The 19,769-nt window shown below is 48.0% G+C and overlaps 1 protein-coding gene across 1 annotated transcript in view; it reads right to left on the bottom strand.

Annotated features, from left to right (window-relative positions):
- Positions 1 to 19,769, bottom strand: part of srpx2 (sushi-repeat containing protein X-linked 2) — a 50,690-nt gene that overhangs the window by 18,894 nt on the left and 12,027 nt on the right. Inside the window, exons 2-4 of the mRNA XM_078210363.1 lie at positions 17,952 to 18,128; positions 14,485 to 14,611; positions 1,571 to 1,692 (exon numbers count right to left, since the gene is read on the bottom strand). Of these exons, the coding sequence (XP_078066489.1) occupies positions 1,571 to 1,692; positions 14,485 to 14,611; positions 17,952 to 18,128 (426 nt within the window). The remainder of the gene's footprint in view (positions 1 to 1,570; positions 1,693 to 14,484; positions 14,612 to 17,951; positions 18,129 to 19,769) is intronic.

Below are 19,769 nucleotides of genomic sequence, written 5' to 3'. Positions count from 1 at the left end.
TTTTCTATGTTTCTATGTTTCTAAATGCGTAGTGGTCCATTTTGGCAGGTCAAATGGGATGAAGGAGTACAATATAAAGGGAAAGACTCTTAGTACTGTAGAGGATCAGAAGGACCTTGGGGTCCGGGTCCATAGGACTCTAAAATCAGCCCCGCAGGTGGAGGAGGTGGTTAAGAAGGCGTATGGTGTGCTGGCCTTCATCAATCGAGGGATTGAGTTTAGGAGTCCGGGGGTAATGATGCAGCTTTATAAGACCCTCGTCAGACCCCACTTAGAGTACTGTGCTCAGTTCTGGTCGCCTCATTACAGGAAGGATGTGGAAAAGATTGAAAGGGTGCAGAGGAGATTTACAAGGATGTTGCCTGGATTGAGTGGCATGCCTTATGAGGATAGGCTGAGGGAGCGAGGTCTTTTCTCCTTGGAGAGACGTAGGATGAGAGGAGACCTAATACAGGTATATAAGATGTTGAGAGGCATAGATCGGGTGGACACTCAGAGGCTTTTTTCCAGGGTGGAAATGGCTGCTACGAGAGGACACAGGTTTAAGGTGCTGGGAGGTAGGTACAGGGGAAATGTTAGGGGGAAGCTTTTCACACAGAGGGTGGTGGGCGAGTGGAATCGGCTGCCGTCAGTGGTGGTGGAGGCAAACTCAATAGGGTCTTTTAAGAGACTCCTGGATGAGACTTAATAGGATGGAGGGTTATAGGTAGGCCTAAAAGGTAGGGATATGTTCGGCACAACTTGTGGGGCCGAAGGGCCTGTTTTGTGCTGTAGTTTTTCTATGTTTCTTCTATGTTTCTAGAGCAGTTCCTCACTGAGAAACAGTGGCTCCACCTGATAAGTACAAATCTCAGTAAAAGAAGCATGAATGAGTCTCCTGCCCGTTGCCCTCCACAACATTGTGTGCGTCTATAAATTTTCCACCCATATTTGGAAATCTGTCCATTATACCGACCAACAGTATCATCAGAACCACGACAGGCCCTTGAAATTAGCTCCCTTAAGAGGATCAATTACCTTTGAAATTTCAGCAAATTACTCCCTTTGGAGCAAGCAAAGTAATTATCTGCAGACTGCAATCAGTCCCACGACTGCTCCGGTACTGCCAGTGGGTCGGACAGGTCAAGGAAGGACCCTTGTGGGTGTAATGGCTGCTTATAACCTGTAATTGATCCCAGTATCAAGCTTTGGAATCTGTAGCTTCCACTTAGAACTACTTTGAGGTCTGCTGTCTTGTATTTGTGCAGTGGAGTGAGCGCAATGGAATGTCAGGTTCAGCATTCTCTGCCCTTTATTTCCCAATATTATTTCTATCGCAGTTCCTCGTGTCTAATGCTTCTGCCTCCACCTATCTGCTTTACTCTGCTTACACAAACTCTCAGTTACTCATTGCTTTTTTCTTAACTATTCATTGAACTGACTATATATTTCTTTCTGTCACTCGGGTTTGTTTCCCTGATGCTTTATTTGAACTGAACTCCTACAAATGTAATTTTCACTGCTGGTCCTTCTACGATACCTTCCTGAAAGTGTTATAAGGAAATACTCACCTATTTGGCAGGTAACTTACCATAAACTGTGACAGTGAACTTGCAGGAAGCTTTGTTCTTTTCCCTGTCGTATGCCACATAGCGAATAATATGTTCACCCTTTCCAAACTCAGAACCTGAGGGTGGTCCTTTCAGAATAATTCTGTGAAAACACAAGGAAGGGAAGAGGTTTATTATCTGTCAGTCAGTTGTGAGTGATTGACGCATCGCTGTTGAATAGTTTCAAACTCCTATGTTCAAACAATCAATGTCCAAAGATAGAGTCCAAAGTTCATAGAATCATAGAATCCCTACAGTGCAGGAGAAGGCCATTTGGCCCATCTAGCCTGCACCGACAATAATCCCACCCAGACCCTTTTATCGAAACCCCATGTATTTACCCTGCCAGTCCTCCTGATACTAAGGGGCAATTTAGCATGGCCAATCAACTTAACCCGCACATCTTTTAAAGTTGCTGGCTTGCTGCCTGAAATTAATGGGCTGATTTTACAGGGCACCAAGGTCCCTGACCTTCCCCTCCGGCTACAAAGTCGAGGAAGACCCCGTTCACGATCCCAGCGGCTGCCTCTCAACAATTTAATGCTGACAGCAGCATTACTTGCTTCATGGCAAGACTTCCACCCCTGTCTTGGGAGGGAGACCCCATCCGGCCAATTGAAAAATTGAAAGTTCCATAGTCCCAGCAGCGCTAACCAGGAGTGGTGGTCACTGCCAGAACTACAGGCAGTCCACACACTGAGGAACCCCCCCCCCACCGTCAGTCCAGGCTATGGGTTTCAGCAAGAACAGTGAGGATTTGGTTTTGACTTGATTTATTATTGTCACGTGTTGGTATACAGTGAAAAGTATTGTTTCTTGTGCGCTATACAGACAAAGAATACCATTCATAGAGTACATAGGGAAGAAGGAAAGGAGAGAGTGCAGAATATAGTGTTAGAATCAGAGAAAGATCAACTTAATATAAGGGAGGGCCATTCAAATATCTGGTTGCAGCAGGAAAGAGGCTGTTCTTGAGTCAGTTGGTACTTAATCTCAGACTTTTGTGTCTTTTTCCCAACGGAAGAAGGTGGAATAGCATCGGATCTTGGTTGAAAGGATAGTGGCCTTCCTTGAGGGGGGGTTGTGGGATAAGAACATAAGAACATAAGAAATAGGAGCAGGAGTAGGCCATCTAGCCCCTCGAGCCTGCCCCACCATTCAGTAAGATCATGGCTGATCTGATAGTGGTTTAGTTCCACTTACCCGCCCGCTCCCCATAACCCTTAATTCCCTTATTGATCAGAAATCTATCTACCTGTTTCTTAAACATATTTAACGAGGTAGCCTCCACTGCTTCAATGGGCAGAGAATTCCAGAGATTCACTACCCTCTGAGAGAAGAAGTTCCTCCTCAACTCTGTTCTAAACTGACTCACCCGTATTTTGAGGCTGTGTCCTCTAGTTCTTGTTTCCTTTCTAAGTGGAAAGAATCTCTCTGCCTCTACCCTGTCTAGCCCTTTCCTTATCTTATATGTCTCTATAAGATCTCCCCTCAGCCTTCCAAACTCCAACGAGTACAGGCCCAATCTCTCCTCATAAGCTAACCCCCTCATCTCCGGTATCAACCTGGTGAACCTTCTCTGTACTCCCTCCAAGGCCAATATATGCTTCCGCAAATAAGGGGACCAAAACTGCACACAGTACTCCAGTTGCGGCCTCACCAGTACCTTGTACAATTGCAGCAAGACCTCCCTGCTTTTATACTCCATCCCCTTCGCGATAAAGGCCAACATTCCATTTGCCTTCTTGATCACCTGCTGCACCTGCAAACTGAGTTTTTGCGATTCATGCACAAGGACCCCCAGGTCCCTCTGCACAGTAGCATGTTGTAATTTTTCACCATTTAAATCATAGTCCATTTTACTATTATTCCTTCCAAAGTGGATAACCTCACAGTTGCCAACGTTATACTCCATCTGCCAGATCCTCGCCCACTCACTTAGCCTATCCAAATCTCTCTGCAGACTTTCCGCATCCTCCACGCAATTCGCTTTCCCACTCATCTTTGTGTCATCCGCAAACTTTGTTACCCTACACTCGGTCCCCTCCTCCAGATCGTCTATGTATATAGTAAACAGTTGAGGCCCCAGCACCGATCCCTGCAGCACGCCACTAGTCACCAACTGCCAACCAGAAAAGCACCCATTTATTCCAACTCTCTGCTCCGTTAGATAGCCAATCCTCAATCCACGCTAACACTTTACCCCCAACTCCGTGTACCTTAATCTTCTGCAGCAACCTTTTGTGAGGCACCTTATCAAACGCCTTCTGGAAATCTAAAAACACCACATCCACCGGTTCCCCTCTGTCAACTGCACTCGTTACATCTTCATAAAAATCCCGTAAATTCGTCAAACACGACTTTCCCTTCATGAATCCATGCTGCGTCTGCTTGATCGAACCATTTTTTTCCAGGTGTCCTGCTATTTCTTCTTTAATGATGGATTCCAGCAATTTCCCAACTACGGACGTTAAGCTAACCGGCCTGTAGTTACCCGTCTTTTGTCTACCTCCTTTTTTAAACAGTGGCGTCACATTAGCGGTTTTCCAATCAGCCGGCACTTCCCCAGAGTCCAGCGAATTTTGATAAATTACAACCAACGCATCTGCTATTACTTCTGCCATTTCTTTCAGTACCCTGGGTTGCATTCCATCCGGGCCCAGGGACTTGTCTACCTTTAGTCCCATTAGCCTACCAAGCACTACCTCTTTAGTAATAGTAATCGTTTTAAGGACCTCACCCCCTACAGTCCCACGACCGTCAATTTTCGGTAAGCTATTTGTGCCCTCTACTGTGAAGACCGACACAAAAAACTTGTTTAAGGCCTCGGCCATTGCCTCGTTTCCCATTATTAAATCCCCCTTCTCGTCTTCTGAGGGTCCAACATTTACTTTAGCTACTCTTTTCCTTTTTATATATTTGTAAAAACTTTTGCTATCAGTTTTCATATTTTGTGCTAGTTTCGTTTCACAATCTATCCCTCTGATGAGCCTGGGCTTCTACAAAGAAGGACTCAATCTCTTTCCTCACACCATCCCACACTGCTAAAGCTGCTGAACTTCCCATATGGTGTGAACCCATCCCTACATCACCCTCCTACCCCGCCACAGGTAAAATACAGCCAGCATGTGATGAAGCCCTTATGCCACCTTCCCCTCCCTCTATAAAATTTCACACAGGTCTGGGGGTGGGTGGGAAGCCCACTCACTGGACATTACATGTTCCCCTGCCTTCAAACCCACAGGTGGGAAAGCATAAAATTCAGCCCAGTGTATAAACAAGGACCGTGCTTAGCAGTGTCCAACATGGAGGCAGACGAATTTCAATGCGGCAGCCAGTGGGATAGATGTGCCACTCTTTAGGTTACCGGGACATACAAACCCTGAAGGTTCAATGTTTAATCTGTACAATATTGTCACATGTGTTGGTATATAGTGAAAAGTATTGTTTCTTGTGCGTTATAGAGACAAAGCATACCATTCATAGAATACATAGGGGAGAAGGAAAGGAGAGAGTGCAGAATATAGTGTTACAGTCAGAGAAAGATCAACTTAATAGAAGGGAGGTCCATTCAAAAGTCTGGTGGCAGCAGGGAAGAAGCTGTTCTTGAGTCGGTTGGTATGTGATCTCAGGTTTTTGTACCTTTTTCCTGACGGAACGTGGAATAGTAGTCTGAGCTAAATTAATCTATACACGGGGGGGGGTGGGGGGGGGGGGGGGGGCGAGCGGGAACAGTGCAGTACAATTGGCCTCAATACCCATGAACAATGAAAAAATAAATTCTGCCAGGAGCCCCATTGTGATCTTTGTTGGAAAGTTTAGGACATGAGTTGAAGACCAGAGTAGGCCAAACTGTGATGGCGCCCATGGTGAAGTCATCTCTCAACAATAAACTGTCCAGACTCACTCATGAAGAATCATTACTTGAGAGGCACTATCCAGATATCTGCTTCCCAAAACAATGGAAATCGAGACACAAAATAATGGGAGAAATTGTGGAAGGAAAGACAAAATGGAGAGTAGAAGATAGAGTAAGAAAGGGATGGAACAGCAGGAAGGAAAATAAATGGTAAGGTAACTAATATTTATACCTATTTTGTATTAAAATTGATGAAAGGGTTATAATATTCCATTTTAAAATACATCAAAAGCACTTGTTTATTGGAAAACTCATTCTAAATCTAAGGACAGTTTGGTGCTGCACTGATTGCAGCTTTCAATATAAAACAGAAGCAGCGTTAACTATTAGAACAAACATTGACAGCATAATAAGAAATCGGATGGAAATGTAGATCCTGTCCATATGTAATTACCAGGTCTGACCACTAAGGGGCATCATGGAACAGCATCATTCACAGTCGATTGTTTGATTTGATTAATTATTGTCACATGTATTAGTATGCAATGAAAAGTATTGTTTCTTGCATGTTTTTGCTGGCAGATAAATGAGGAGGTAACTAGTTTTATAAATACAATTTTTAATGTAAAAGAAAACCTAATGGGTTCACCAAATGTTCTCCCAGACAAAACTTTATGGGTTCACCAAATGTTCTCCCAGACAAATCCTGTTGCAGATTTTCCTTCTTGACTCAGCTTTGCCTACAGTAACCGTATGCCCCTTCCCAATGCTCCAACGTTTTCCTCTTGAGTTGCTCGAAGCAGTGCCCGGAATATTAATCTTTAATTTCTGGAAACTCCACAACTATAACCCCATGACAGATAACCAGCAGGGACAAGCTCGCCAAGCCAAACCAGTCTGTCTGCTCCACATCCTTGAACTCCTGCCACTTCCAAAGATCTGTTCCCCATGCACTTGCTCCTCCTTACCTGGAGATTATTTCAGCCAACAGAGTGGAATCCTCTGCGCACCCCCTTACAACTTGCATTTCTGCAATGCCACTGACATTCCCACATTGTTCAGCCTTTTAGAACTCTGCCACCCCTATGAGCAACATTCCTGCAGCATGGTGGCACAGTGGTCAGCACTGCTGCCTCACAGCGCCAGAGACCCGGGTTCAATTCCCGGCTTGGATCACTTTGATGCACCATTGATCACGCAAAGACTCGTTGTTGCGAACAACAGGCTTTTATTAACAAAGAACTGGAGCACTCCCAAACCGATAGCTAATCCGAACTGAGGCAAAAGGGGCGGAGAGCAGCCACCTTTATACCCCAAGAAGGGCGGAGCCCCGGATTGAGGCAGCAGAGGCGTGTCCAGGCATATCACATAAACAGACAATACTACAGTGGTTCACCACATTCACCCCGTTTAAAAAAAAGTTTGGCGGGGGCGAGGTGGTGGAACGACAGTCACAGTTACGAGTTCAGTCTCTCCGGGGGCTTGATCTGCCGCTGCGACCGCCACAGTGTCGGCCGTGATGCCGGTGCAGGAGGCCGCGGTGATGAGTCAGACGCCAGTCCATAGCGCCTTCAGACTGCCAGGTGTGTGGAGGCTGCTCCTGAGGCTCAGGCGTGCCGTACACGGGGGCTACATGAGCGTGCTGCGACCCTGGTGCATCATGGGTAACGTTGGGAGCTGGGGGTGAGGGGCCGTGGGACATAGTACCTGCGGGTGCCAGATCGCGAATGGAGACCGTGTCCTCCCGCCTGTCGTGATACGCCACATAGGTGTATTGGGGGTTGGCGTGGAGGAGTTGGACCGTTTCGACCAGGGGGTCCGATTTATGAGTCCGCACGTGCTTCCAGAGCAGGACAGGGCCTGGGGACGTCAGCCACGACGGTAGTGAGGTCCCTGAGGAGGACTTCCTGAAGAAAACAAACATTCGTTCATGAGGGGTGGCATTGGTAGCCGTGCATAGTAGTGACCTAATTGAGTGTAGCGCATCAGGGAGGACCTCTTGCCAGCGGGAGACTGGAAGACCCTTAGACTGGAGAGCTAATAAAATGGCCTTCCAGACTGTCGCATTCTCCCTCTCCACCTGTTTGTTCCCCCTGGGGTTTGATGCACCTCAATGAGCACCCGGAAACAAGGCTTTAGAACTGAAGGCTTTAATACATTAACAATGAAACTACTAACACAAATTCACCCGTTCAGACTGAAGGGGTCCTGCCGGAGCAGGGGGTCTTATACCCTGCCACCGGAGGCGGGACCCCACTGGAGTGTGCCACGATAACACTTAGGACAGGTAAACACCCTAACCCAACAACATAGTACAACCCCCATAACAACAGCACCCTAGCCCAACAGTAACACAATAACAACCCCAGTGGTGAACCAACGATGGTTCACCACATTCACCCCTCCTTTAGGAACCAAAGGTGGCGGGGTGGATGAAAACAGACAATGACAAAAAAAATAACAGGATTCACAAGTCCAGACGGTCTGGAGGACCACACCGACGCTGCGATCTTCTCAACACCGGTTGCGAAACCGGAGCAGGTGCTTGCGGTGGCTCTCTCAAAGCAACATCTGGCTGTCCCCTCAAAGACTCCCGGGCCGGCCGGCCCTGATGAGGCGATGGTGTAGGGGATCCTGGAACGTTTGGTGGTGGTGGTGGTGGTGATGATGGTGGCGCCGATCTCCGAGTCTCAGGCAAGCTGTACATGGGAGTAAAAGTGTTATGCACTGGTCCCGGTGCTGACCGCGCCACGTCTGGGGAAGTAATGAGGAGTAGTGGATCTGTGACTGGGGGAATAGGAGCGACAGGAGTTGCTACGTCCCCTGCGGGCGCCAGGTCTCTAATGGAGACAGTGTCCTCTCGCCCGTCAGGATATGCCACATAGGCATACTGAGGGTTGGCGTGGAGGAGTTGGACCGGTTCGACCAAGGGGTCGGACTTGCGAGCCCTCACATGGCGCCGCAGAAGGACGGGTCCTGGGTACGTCAACCAGGCTGGCAATGAGGTCCCCGAGGACGACTTCCGAGGGAATGAGAACATCCTCTCGTGGGGAGTAGCATTGGTTGCCGTACACAGGAGGGAGCGGATAGAATGGAGCGCAGTTGGAAGGACCTCCTGCCACCGGGAGAGTGGAAGGCCCTTGGATTTCAGTGCCAGTAGGACAGCCTTCCAGACTGTAGCATTCTCCCTTTCCACCTGTCCGTTACCCCTAGGGTTGTAGCTCGTGGTTCTACTAGAGGCAATCCCGAATGAGAGCAGGAATTGCCTCAAGTCGTTGCTCATGAACGACGAGCCCCTGTCGCTATGAATATAGCAGGGGTACCCGAACAGGGTAAAAAGCTCACTGAATGCCTTGATGACGGTGGCAGTCGACGTGTCCGCACAGGGGAAAACAAACGGAAACCGGGAAAATTCGTCTATTATGTTAAGAAAATAGACATTCCGATCCGTTGAGGGAAGGGGGCCCTTAAAATCTACACTCAGCCTCTCAAAAGGGCGAGTGGCCTTGACCAAATGTGCCCGGTCTGGTCGATAAAAGTGTGGTTTGCATTCTGCGCAAATCCGACAACTTCTAGTAACTGACCTGACCTCCTCCACCGAGTAGGGTAGGTTGCGGGCTTTTATGAAGTGGTAGAGTCTGGTGACTCCAGGATGACACAGATCATTGTGGAGAGCCTTCAAGCGGTCCTCCTGCATGATGGCGCATGTTCCACGCGAGAGGGCATCCGAGGGCTCATTGAGCTTCCCTGGACGATACATAATATCGTAATTATAGGTGGAGAGCTCAATTCTCCACCGCAAGATCTTATCGTTCTTGATCTTGCCCCTCTGCGTGTTACTGAACATAAACGCCACGGATCGTTGATCCGTGATCAGGGTGAACCGCTTACCTGCCAGGTAATGGCGCCAGTGTCTGACTGCCTCCACAATGGCCTGAGCCTCCTTTTCCACCGCTGAGTGCCGAATCTCTGGGCCTTGAAGGGTGCGGGAAAAAAACGCGACGGGCCTGCCTGCCTGGTTTAGTGTGGCGGCTAGGGCGAAGTCCGATGCATCACTCTCCACCTGGAAAGGGATGGATTCATCCACCGCGTGCATCGTGGCTTTCGAGATGTCGCTTTTCAAAACCTTGAAGGCCAATTGGGCCTCCGGCGTAAGTGGGAAGGTCGTGGACTTAATGAGCGGACGAGCTTTGTCCGCGTAGTTGGGGACCCACTGTGCATAATACGAAAAGAACCCGAGGCATCTCCTCAGTGCTTTCGTGCTAGCGGGCAAGGGAAGTTCAGTGAGTGGGCGCATACGGTCTGGATCAGGGCCAATGACCCCGTTTTCCACCACGTATCCGAGGATGGCTAACCTACGCGTACGGAATACGCACTTCTCCCTGTTATAGGTCAGATTCAGGCGAGATGCAGTGCGTAGAAAGTGTTGGAGATTCGTGTCGTGGTCCTGCTGGTCATGGCCGCAGATGGTGACGTTATCCAGGTACGGGAAGGTAGCCCGCAACCCGTTCTGGTCCACCATTCGGTCCATAGCACGCTGGAAGACCGAGACCCCATTGGTGACACCAAATGGAACCCTGAGGAATTGGTATAGACGACCATCCGCCTCAAAAGCCGTATATTGTCGGTCCTCTGGGCGGATGGGGAGTTGATGGTAGGCGGACTTAAGGTCTATGGTAGAAAACACTCGGTACTGCGCAATCTGATTGACCATATCAGAAATGCGCGGGAGAGGATACGCATCCAGCTGCGTGTATCTATTAATGGTCTGACTATAGTCGATGACCATCCGAGGTTTGTTCCCGCTTTTGACTACCACGACCTGCGCTCTCCACGGACTCGCACTGGCCTGTATGATCCCTTCCTTGAGGAGCCGCTGAACCTCAGATCTAATAAAGATCCGGTCCTCAGCGCTGTAACGCCTACTTTTAGTAGCGATGGGCTTGCAGCCAGGTACCAGATTTTTAAAAAGGGATGGTGTCGTGATCTTCAGGGTGGATAGATTGCACGCGGGGCGCTTTGGGCAATTTGGAGGCTGCGGCTGGTTCCCTACTGCCAGTGAAGGGAGTGGCCCACCGTACTGTAGGATCACACTCCTCATGTGGGCCATAAAGTTTAGTCCGAGGAGAATTGGCGCGCAAAGGTGAGGTAGCACAAGGAGCCTGTATTGCTCGTAAACTGTGCCCTGTACCTCAAGAGTTACCATACATCGTCCTTGGATCGGTACAGACCGGGACTGTGATGCCATGGAAATTGTCTGTTTGGCAGGGAGAACCCGGAGTCCACACCTTTTAGCAGTTTCAGGGTGTATGAAACTTTCGGTGCTCCCACTGTCAAACAGACAATTCACAGTTCTGCCACTAACCTTTACCTCCATCATGGAATGTTCCAGTCTGTAATGCCTGGTCTGATCCAGAGAGATCGACGCCACCGTTGGCCCCTGGGCGTCACTGCATGCTGCCGATGTGGATGCTGAGGACCCCTGCTGGTCGCTGCTGCATGCTGCCGATGTGGATGCTGAGGACCCCTGCTGGTCGCTCCTAGTCGTCGTGGACCATGATGGCCGCCCCCATGAATCGCATGTGGCCGAGGGCTCCAAGCGCAGCGACTCCTGGTGGTCTTCCTCCTCCTCTGTCTGCCACGATGGCGCCGTCCTGAGATCGCACGTGGTCGGACCTCATGGGTACTGCAGCGCCGAAAGAGATGGTCTCCGTTCTGGAGGGTTACATGCTGCACTGCCGTTTTTAGGTTTGGACCTGCAGACTTTGCTGTAGTGGCCTTTTTTACCGCACTGGCTGCAGATTGCCGTTCTTGCCGGACACTGTTGCCGTGGATGCTTGGCCCCACCACAAAAATAGCATCGCTGGCCACCTGGAGCTGCCGCCGTCGTCGAATCGATCTGGGAGCGCGGGTTCGCGGGGCGAGGAGGGAGCAGAGCTTGCTCCAACCACGTTGACTGCACGTGGTCCTCGGGGTACAGCGCCAAGCTCTTCGACGCCGCCTCCAACCTCACGGCCATCCCCATTGCCTGGGTCAAGTTGAGTTTCCCCTTTTCTAATAATTTAAGTCTGATGTACGAGGACCCTACCCCTGCTACGAACGCGTCTCGGGCGAGGTCTTGCATGTACTGCTCGGCGGAGACATCCTTACAGTCACAAGCCCTGGCAAGCTGCAGGAGTTCATTGGCGTAGTCTTCTAAGGTCTCGCCCGACTGCCGACGTCGTGTAGCGAGGAGATAACGAGCGTGAATCTCGTTGGGTGGCGTAATGTACCTATTCTTTAGGAGCTCGACGGCACCCTGGTAAGTGGAAGCTGCACGAATGGCTAGGTAAATCGTGTCGCTTACCCTTGCGTGGAGGACCTGGAGTCTATCACTGTCTGTAGTGATAGCTACCGAGGCTGCCAGGTAGTCCTCGAAGCACTTCCACCAATGTTCGAACGTGTTAGCTGCACCGACCGCACGTGGGTCCAGTGTCAGACGATCCGGTTTTAGGATCTGTTCCATATTCTCAGTTAATGTATTAAATTGATGCACCTCAATGAGCACCCGGAAACAAGGCTTTAGAACTGAAGGCTTTAATACATTAACAATGAAACTACTAACACAAATTCACCCGTTCAGACTGAAGGGGTCCTGCCGGAGCAGGGGGTCTTATACCCTGCCACCGGAGGCGGGACCCCACTGGAGTGTGCCACGATAACACTTAGGACAGGTAAACACCCTAACCCAACAACATAGTACAACCCCCATAACAACAACACCCTAGCCCAACAGTAACACAATAACAACCCCAGTGGTGAACCAACGATGGTTCACCACAGGGTTGTAGCTGGTGGTCCTACTCGAGGCTCCCAAAATGGCGGCCCCCGTGACTCGGCTGACATCATCCAAGATGGCGGCTCCCATGGGTCGCACGTGGCTGATGGAGTCCAAGATGGTGGCCTCTGTGGGTCGCACGCGGCCGATGGCGTCCAAGATGGCGGCTCCCGCGGATCGCACACGGCCGATGGCGTCGAAGACAGTGCCTCCCGCAGATTACACGCGGCGCTGCTGGGCCTGGAGGCCGATTTTGCCTTGCAAACTTTCAGGTAATGGCCCTTCTTACCGCAGCCCGAGCAGATCGCGTCTTTCGCCGGGCAGCGTCGTCGTGGGTGCTTCTCCAGGCTGCACAAGTAGCACCTCGGGCCTCCAGAGACTGCCGCAGTGGTCAGTTCGGCGTCGGGACAGGGCGTGGCGTAGGTTTGCGGCCCTCCCGGGTACAGTGATGGCTGTGGTCGCGATGTCCATGGTGCGCCCTCGTGGTCGGGGGTGTAGGCCTCGAGGTTCCGGAAAGCCACCTCCAGCGAGCTGGCAAGCTCCACAGTTTTCTTCAGGTCCACCCCACCTTGTTCCAGCAGACGCTGCCGGATATAGGTCGACCTGATGCCCGCGAAAAAGGCATCTCTGATCAGGTCATCGGCGTTTTGGGCGGCTGAAACGGCCTTGCAGTTGCAGGCTCTGCCGAGTGCACGCAGTTCGCGCAGGAATTGTTCAGTCGATTCCCCAGGCTGCTGCCTGCGAGTGGCCAGCAGATGTCTGGCGTAGACCTCATTCGGCTGCCAGTTGTACTGGCTCTTTAAGAGATCGATTGCCTCCTGGTAAGTTTCCGCATCTCGGATCATCGCGAAGACGTGAGCGCTGACGCGGGCGTGGAGCACGTGTAGTTTGTCGATGTCGGTTACGATGGCGGTGGAGGAGGAGGCAATGAAGGTCTCAAAACAGCGCATCCAGTGATCAAAAGAGTTTGAGGCCCCAACAACCTGTGGATCCAAGTCCAATTTGTCAGGTTTCAGGAGTTGCTCCATCCCAAAATTTTTGTTAATAAAATTGATGCATCATTGATCACGCAAAGACTCGTTGTTGCGAAATAACAGGCTTTTATTAACAAAGAACTGGAGCACTCCCGAACCGATAGCTTATCCAAACTGAGGCAAAAGGGGCGGAGAGCAGTCACCTTTATACCCCGAGAAGGGCGGAGCCCCGGATTGAGGCACGGTAGCACAGTGGTTAGCACTGCTGCTTCATAGCTCCAGGGTCCCGGGTTCGATTCCTGGCTTGGGTCACTGTCTGTGTGGAGTTTGCACATTCTCCTCGTGTCTGCGTGGGTTTCCTCCGGGTGCTCCGGTTTCCTCCCACAGTCCAAAGATGTGCGGGTTAGGTTGATTGGCCAGGTTAAAAATTGCCCCTTAGAGTCCTGGGATGTGTAGGTTAGAGGGATTAGCGGGTAAAAATATGTGGGGATAGGGCCTGGGTGGGATTGTGGTCGGTGCAGACTCGATGGGCCAGATGGCCTCCTTCTGCACTGTAGGGTTTCTATGATTCTATGAGGCAGCAGGAGCGTGTCCAGGCATATCACATAAACTATCACATAAACAGACAACTGCAGTGGTTCACCACACACTGTCTATGCGGAGTCTGCATGTTCTCCCCATGTCTTCGTGGGTTCCCTCCAGATTCTCCAGTTTCCTCCACAGTCCAAAAGATGTGCTGGTTAGGTGAATTGGCCATGCTGAATTTTCCCTCAGTGAACCCGAACAGGCGCCGGAGTGAGACGACTAGGGGATTTTCACAGTAACTTCATTGCAATGTGAATGTAAGCCTACTTGTGACACTAATAAATAAACTTTAAACCCTCCCCCATCCCCTTTATTAATAATGAATAAATCCAGACTTCCTCCACCCTCCCCAGGCTCAGCACTGAGCAGTGTTGCTGACTCATTACACCTCCTTCCTCCAAAATGGGCCCAGGAACTACTACTATTCGTCTATCAGTAACCATCTATCGTCATCCAACTCCCTCCTTTCTCTTCCTCTCCCCCAAGTCCCTTTCCCTCATCCTCCTTCTCTTCCCATCTTCCTCTCCTATCCCTCCTCCCAACCTCCCTCGATACCATAGCCATTTAGATCCAATTACCCCCTCTTCACTTGAGCCCTGCTCGAATACCACATTTGGGTTTGACTCCTCAAGGTAAACCAGTTAATGAAATTAAACAAACTTTGTGCTGTGCTTGTCAGCCACATCTTTCACACGTGGAGAGTCCCAGTATACTCGCGTTGTCAGCTGTCCTGGTTCAGCCACCTTCTCCCTGGACCCTGGGCACTTTATCCTTGGCGGTTCATAATCTGTTAAAATCAAGAAATATCAATTAATATTCTTTGCATTCCAATTGTTTCCCCACATCCCACCCACTCTGAAGGCAGTGACAAATGTTGAGGGTTGTTTTATAGGTAGCAGCAGTACTGGAGCCACATGTCCATGCTGTGAATAATGTGTGAATGGAGGGGAGCATCACAGACAGCGCTGACCCTGTTCTAACCTGACAGACTCCAAATGCAAGTTTAGAACAGGCTCTAACTAGATGATGATCTGCTGTGCAAAACTCAGCTGACCTTTTGCTTCACTAACCCTGGAACCCAATGCCAATTTCAACAGCTCCACCTTTATATGGTTGTGGCTGAGAGCCCCTAACTGGGCACAAGCCACAAATCCAACCAGAGATCTTCCAGGTGTATGTGGATCAGTTACATACCGTGTGCAATATTTCTAAAATATATATGTACTGCACTGAATAGATCAAGTCAATTTTGTTTCGAATAGGCCAATGTATGAGATCTGGTAGGCTGTGTGATGAAACCACCTTGGAGTGATGAATAAAAGGTCTACTTTGGAGACCTGCGGGTTCTCTCTGATCTTGACAGATTCTGATTCAAGCTGAGCTAAGGAGCAATTCCTCTTTCTGATTCAATGTTAAATTTGTTCAATTTTAATCTAGGTCCCAGTGGAGAGAAGAACTCCAGAGAAGTCACATTAGTAAACATGTGGGGCCAGTTCGATTATCAAGTGCACTTACTGATCTTATCTTAGCCTCTTACTATTTCATACAAGATGGACAGAAATTATCTTGTAAGCATTTCAAACATGTTCAGCAGTTAACTGTAAATTACTTATGTTTAAAAGTACTCAATGAATAGTGGGACACTAGGAAGTTCTGTGGAACAAAAGGGACTTTGCCAAATTTGTCCACAGATCTCTGAAGGCAGAAGGGCATGTTAGTAGGGTGGTGAAAAAGGCATATGGGATACTTGTCTTCATCATTTGACACATAGATTACAAAAGCAGGGAAGGATTTTTGGAGTTGTATAGAACTTTAGTGAGGCCACAGCTGGAGTCTGTGTGCAGTTCTGGTCACCATTTATAGGAAGGGCGTGATTGCACTGGAGAGGGTGCAGAGGAGATTCACCAGGATGTTGCCTGGAATGGAACATTTAAGTTATGAAGAGAGATTGAGTTGTTTTCGTTGGAGCAGAAAAGACTAAGGGGCGACCTGATCGAAGTATATATGTTTATGAGGGACATGGACAGAGTGGATGAGGAGCAGCTGTTCGCTTACTTGAAGGGTCAGTCACGAGGGGACATAGGTTCAAGATGAGGGGCAGGAGATTTCGGTAGGATGAGAGGAAAAACTTTTTTTAAGTAGAGGGTGGTGACGGTCTGGAATGTGCTGCCTTGGAGGGTGGTGGAGGCGGGATGCCTCACATCCTTTAAAAAGTACCTGGATGAGCACTTGGCACGTCATAATGTTCAAGGCTATGGGCCAAATGCTGGCACTTGGGATTAGGTGCAAGTTCAGGTGTTCCTCGTGTATCGGCGCAGATTCGATGGCCAAAGGGCCTCTTCTGCGCTGCATGATTCTATGAGATACAAGCCTCTATTCTTCTATAGAGAATAGTCATGAGCAAGGTAATTGGATTACCAACATTCTATGAGAAAATTGTTCACTGTAAGACGGTCCAAAATGGTAGGGATTAAACATAGGAAACTTTGCGTCAGTATATCAAGACGCGCTGTCCGGGCAGAAAGAGGAAACTTACTCAACACCTGGGCATTTATATTTGATTCGGGATTATTTGATGCTGACACCAGTTAATAGTGAATTAATCCAGACTTCCTTCACCCTCCCAAGGCTCTGCAACCACGATCCTTACCTAGGTTTCAAACTCATTTAAATGATATAAATTTCACAGAATCACAGAATTGTCATGGCGCAGGAGGAGGCTACATGGCTCATTGTGTCTGCACCAGCTCTCCAAATGAGCATCATGACTGTTAGAAATTTTAAAGTTTATTTATTAGTGTCACAAGTAGGCTTACATTAACACTGCAATGAAGTTACTGTGAAAATCCCCTAGTCGCCATGCTCTGGCACCTGTTCGGGTACACTGAGGGAAAATTTAGTACGACCAATGCACCTAACCGGCTTTTGGACTGTGGAGGAAACCGGAGTACTCGGAGGAAACTCATGCAGACACGGGAAGAACGTACAGACTCCGCACAGACTGTGACCCAAGCCGGGAATCAAATCTGGGTCCCTGGCGCTGCGAGACAGCAGTGCTAACCACTGTGCCACCATTACTCTTAGCTGAATGAATTAATCATTCTTATGTTCCAATTTTAATAGAAATGTTAATTCAGAACTTGAAATATGTTAATGCCTATTATAAAATGGCAGACAAAGGAATGTTATACAAATTAACTAAGCATTCATCCACCAGCATCACCAATGGTAATTTCTAATCAACAACTATCACTGAAATAATACCAGTGAGGAACTCCGTAATGAGGGAATACTAAGACCACACAACATGGCTGCAGAGACTTCTTTGATACAAGGAAAACATCGGCTCTTGGAAACTTCACTATTTTTGGTATTTTTTGACAACAACAGGAGCAGCTCAGTGGCACAGTGATTAGCATTGCTGCCTCATGGCGCCAGGGATCCAGGTTCAATTCCCGTCTTGGATTTTGTGTGGATTTCGCACGTTCTCCCCGTGTTTGCATGGGTTTCCTCCTGGTGCTCCGGTTTCCTCCCACAGTCCAAAAGACGTGCTGGTTGGGTGCATTAGCCATGCCAAATTCTCCCTCAGTGTACCCGAACAGGGACCGGAGTGTGGCGACTAGGGGAATTTCTCAGTAACTTCGCTGCAATGATAATGTAAGCCTACTTGTGACACTAAGAAATAAACTGAAACATTTTGCAGCATGCTTCACATTAAAATGGGTGTGAACTGTAAAATGTTGAGGAACTGTGTTTGAAGCATAGGTAGTCATGATGTGGAGATGCCAGCGTTGGACTGGGGTAAACACAGTAAGAAGTTTAACAACACCAGGCTAAAGTCCAACAGGTTTATTTGGTAGCAAAAGCCACACAAGCTTTCGGAGCTCTAAGCCCCTTCTTCAGGTGAGTGGGAAATTCACCTGAAGAAGGGGCTTAGAGCTCCGAAAGCTTGTGTGGCTTTTGCTACCAAATAAACCTGTTGGACTTTAACCTGGTGTTGTTAAACTTCTTACTTTGAAGCATAGGACCAGACAATCCAGTCAGAAAATAAAACCCATTCTTTTCCCCTTTTATCAACTGCGAGAATTTAATAATTACAAAATCAAGTGGGTTCCAGTCCAATTTACCTACACATAAAGGTTCACTCCCACTCCACTGGCCATTCTCCAGGCACATTCTCGTTCTGTCTCCTTCCAGTTGGTATCCTTGCTCACATATGTACTCACACTGGGAATCCATACGTGTCCCCTTAGAGCAGACGTACGATCCATATGGGAATGCCGGAAGTGTATGACAACGCACCTCTGATAAGGAAATAGTCATGAGCAATGTAATTGGATTACCAATATTCTAACATTGAACAGTGACAATTTATACCAGTTACACTGTGCATAAAACTAGCTCAAACTCACACCAGGTTTGTGAACTTGTGGGGTGTTCCTGATCCAGTTCATTCTGCTTACAGTATCAACACAGCAGAGAGCTAGTTTATAGGAAGGCATAACATTTATCAACACTCCCATTGTTTTGAATCATGATTACATGAAATAATGCCACAATCAAATCATTATTAATGCATCTATTTATCAGTAATCCTGTTGTATAGACTAAGCTGGATCTTGAGGTAAAGATACTGACATCAAACCTACACTTATTAATTTGGTGATCATACCCACGTTGCAACACAAATTCTGCTCCTGAGAATAATACGCTTCAAAATGGCTCAGTTGCACTGGTCAGGTTATACTCAGAATGCATGATGGACACTTTGGCCACCTCTGACACATTGAACATTACAGACCTGTGTCAGGTATGGCAGACCAGACTGCACAAGCACTGTAAAGTTTTCATTTTCAAAGAAACTCGCAAGACTCACTGCGTATAGCCAGTGTAACATAGCGAAAAGGCATTATATTTTCTAACAGACTGCCAGTTAACTAGAGGATTTAAGCTTCTGAGAGTATGTAGGCGTAATTGATGGAAGGAAAACAAATGCCATAAATTATGAAACACAAACAGAAAATGGAAGGAATGCACAGCACATTATTCAGAATCTGTTAAGACACAAGACCGATTAACATCTTGAGTACACCATTGTAGGAAGTAAAAGATAGAGAGATCGGAGTAGGAACAGAAAGAGTAAAAGTGACATTTTTGACTTTACATTTATCTGTGGCTTAAGAAAGAACAATGATATTTCTGGAGAGAGTTGCCTGCTTTTGATTTCTTTAGCATCGAGGTGATGATACTCGAGACATAAACACAATAATTACTTACTCGTGTCAAACTAATAGATTAAAACGTTAGGTCTTTAAATAGCATAAGTGATCATTACTGAACAACCTTTCAATCCATGAACAATTAATTCTACAAGTGTGGAGTTGTTAGTTCTCTTGGGTAACAGCAATCTAAAGACACTCAGTCGACTCCTCACACAAACAGCGCTGGATACCATGCGTCCAATGCAAGGTCTTTAATTACTTGTGCACAAGGAGAACTCTCTACGGCCAACGGAATGGCCGGAGCAGTTCTGAGGTTACAGAGAAACTCACAGTTATAGTCAATTACAGCAAATCAGGAACAAGAGATTTTTCACATCTTCCATTGACATACATATCCACCAATCATAGCATAGCCTTTTGCCCTTTCTTATCGAATAGAAAACCAATCCTTCATTCGCATAAATTTTCCCAAATCTTGCTATTTGGTAATCGCCATGGTAACTTGTTCTTTGTTTTCATCCTGCTGTCCTAACCTGGAATGCAGTGTATTTGGAACAAGTTTTTAGATATACTCGCTTTATCCTGCATACGTCAGTGTTGGCCTTACTGAAGGTCTGACTGAAGGCCGCGTTTGGCTAATAATCATTTTCCATTACTTGACAGAAGTTTTCTTTGACAATTATGGAACTTTAATTTTCACAATTGTTATAACCTAACTTCCAC

Source organism: Mustelus asterias, chromosome 4 (genome assembly GCF_964213995.1).
Source record: "Mustelus asterias chromosome 4, sMusAst1.hap1.1, whole genome shotgun sequence".
NCBI lineage: Eukaryota > Metazoa > Chordata > Chondrichthyes > Carcharhiniformes > Triakidae > Mustelus > Mustelus asterias.
Note: the sequence above shows the minus strand (reverse complement) of the source record. Positions and strands in the feature narration are given on the sequence as shown.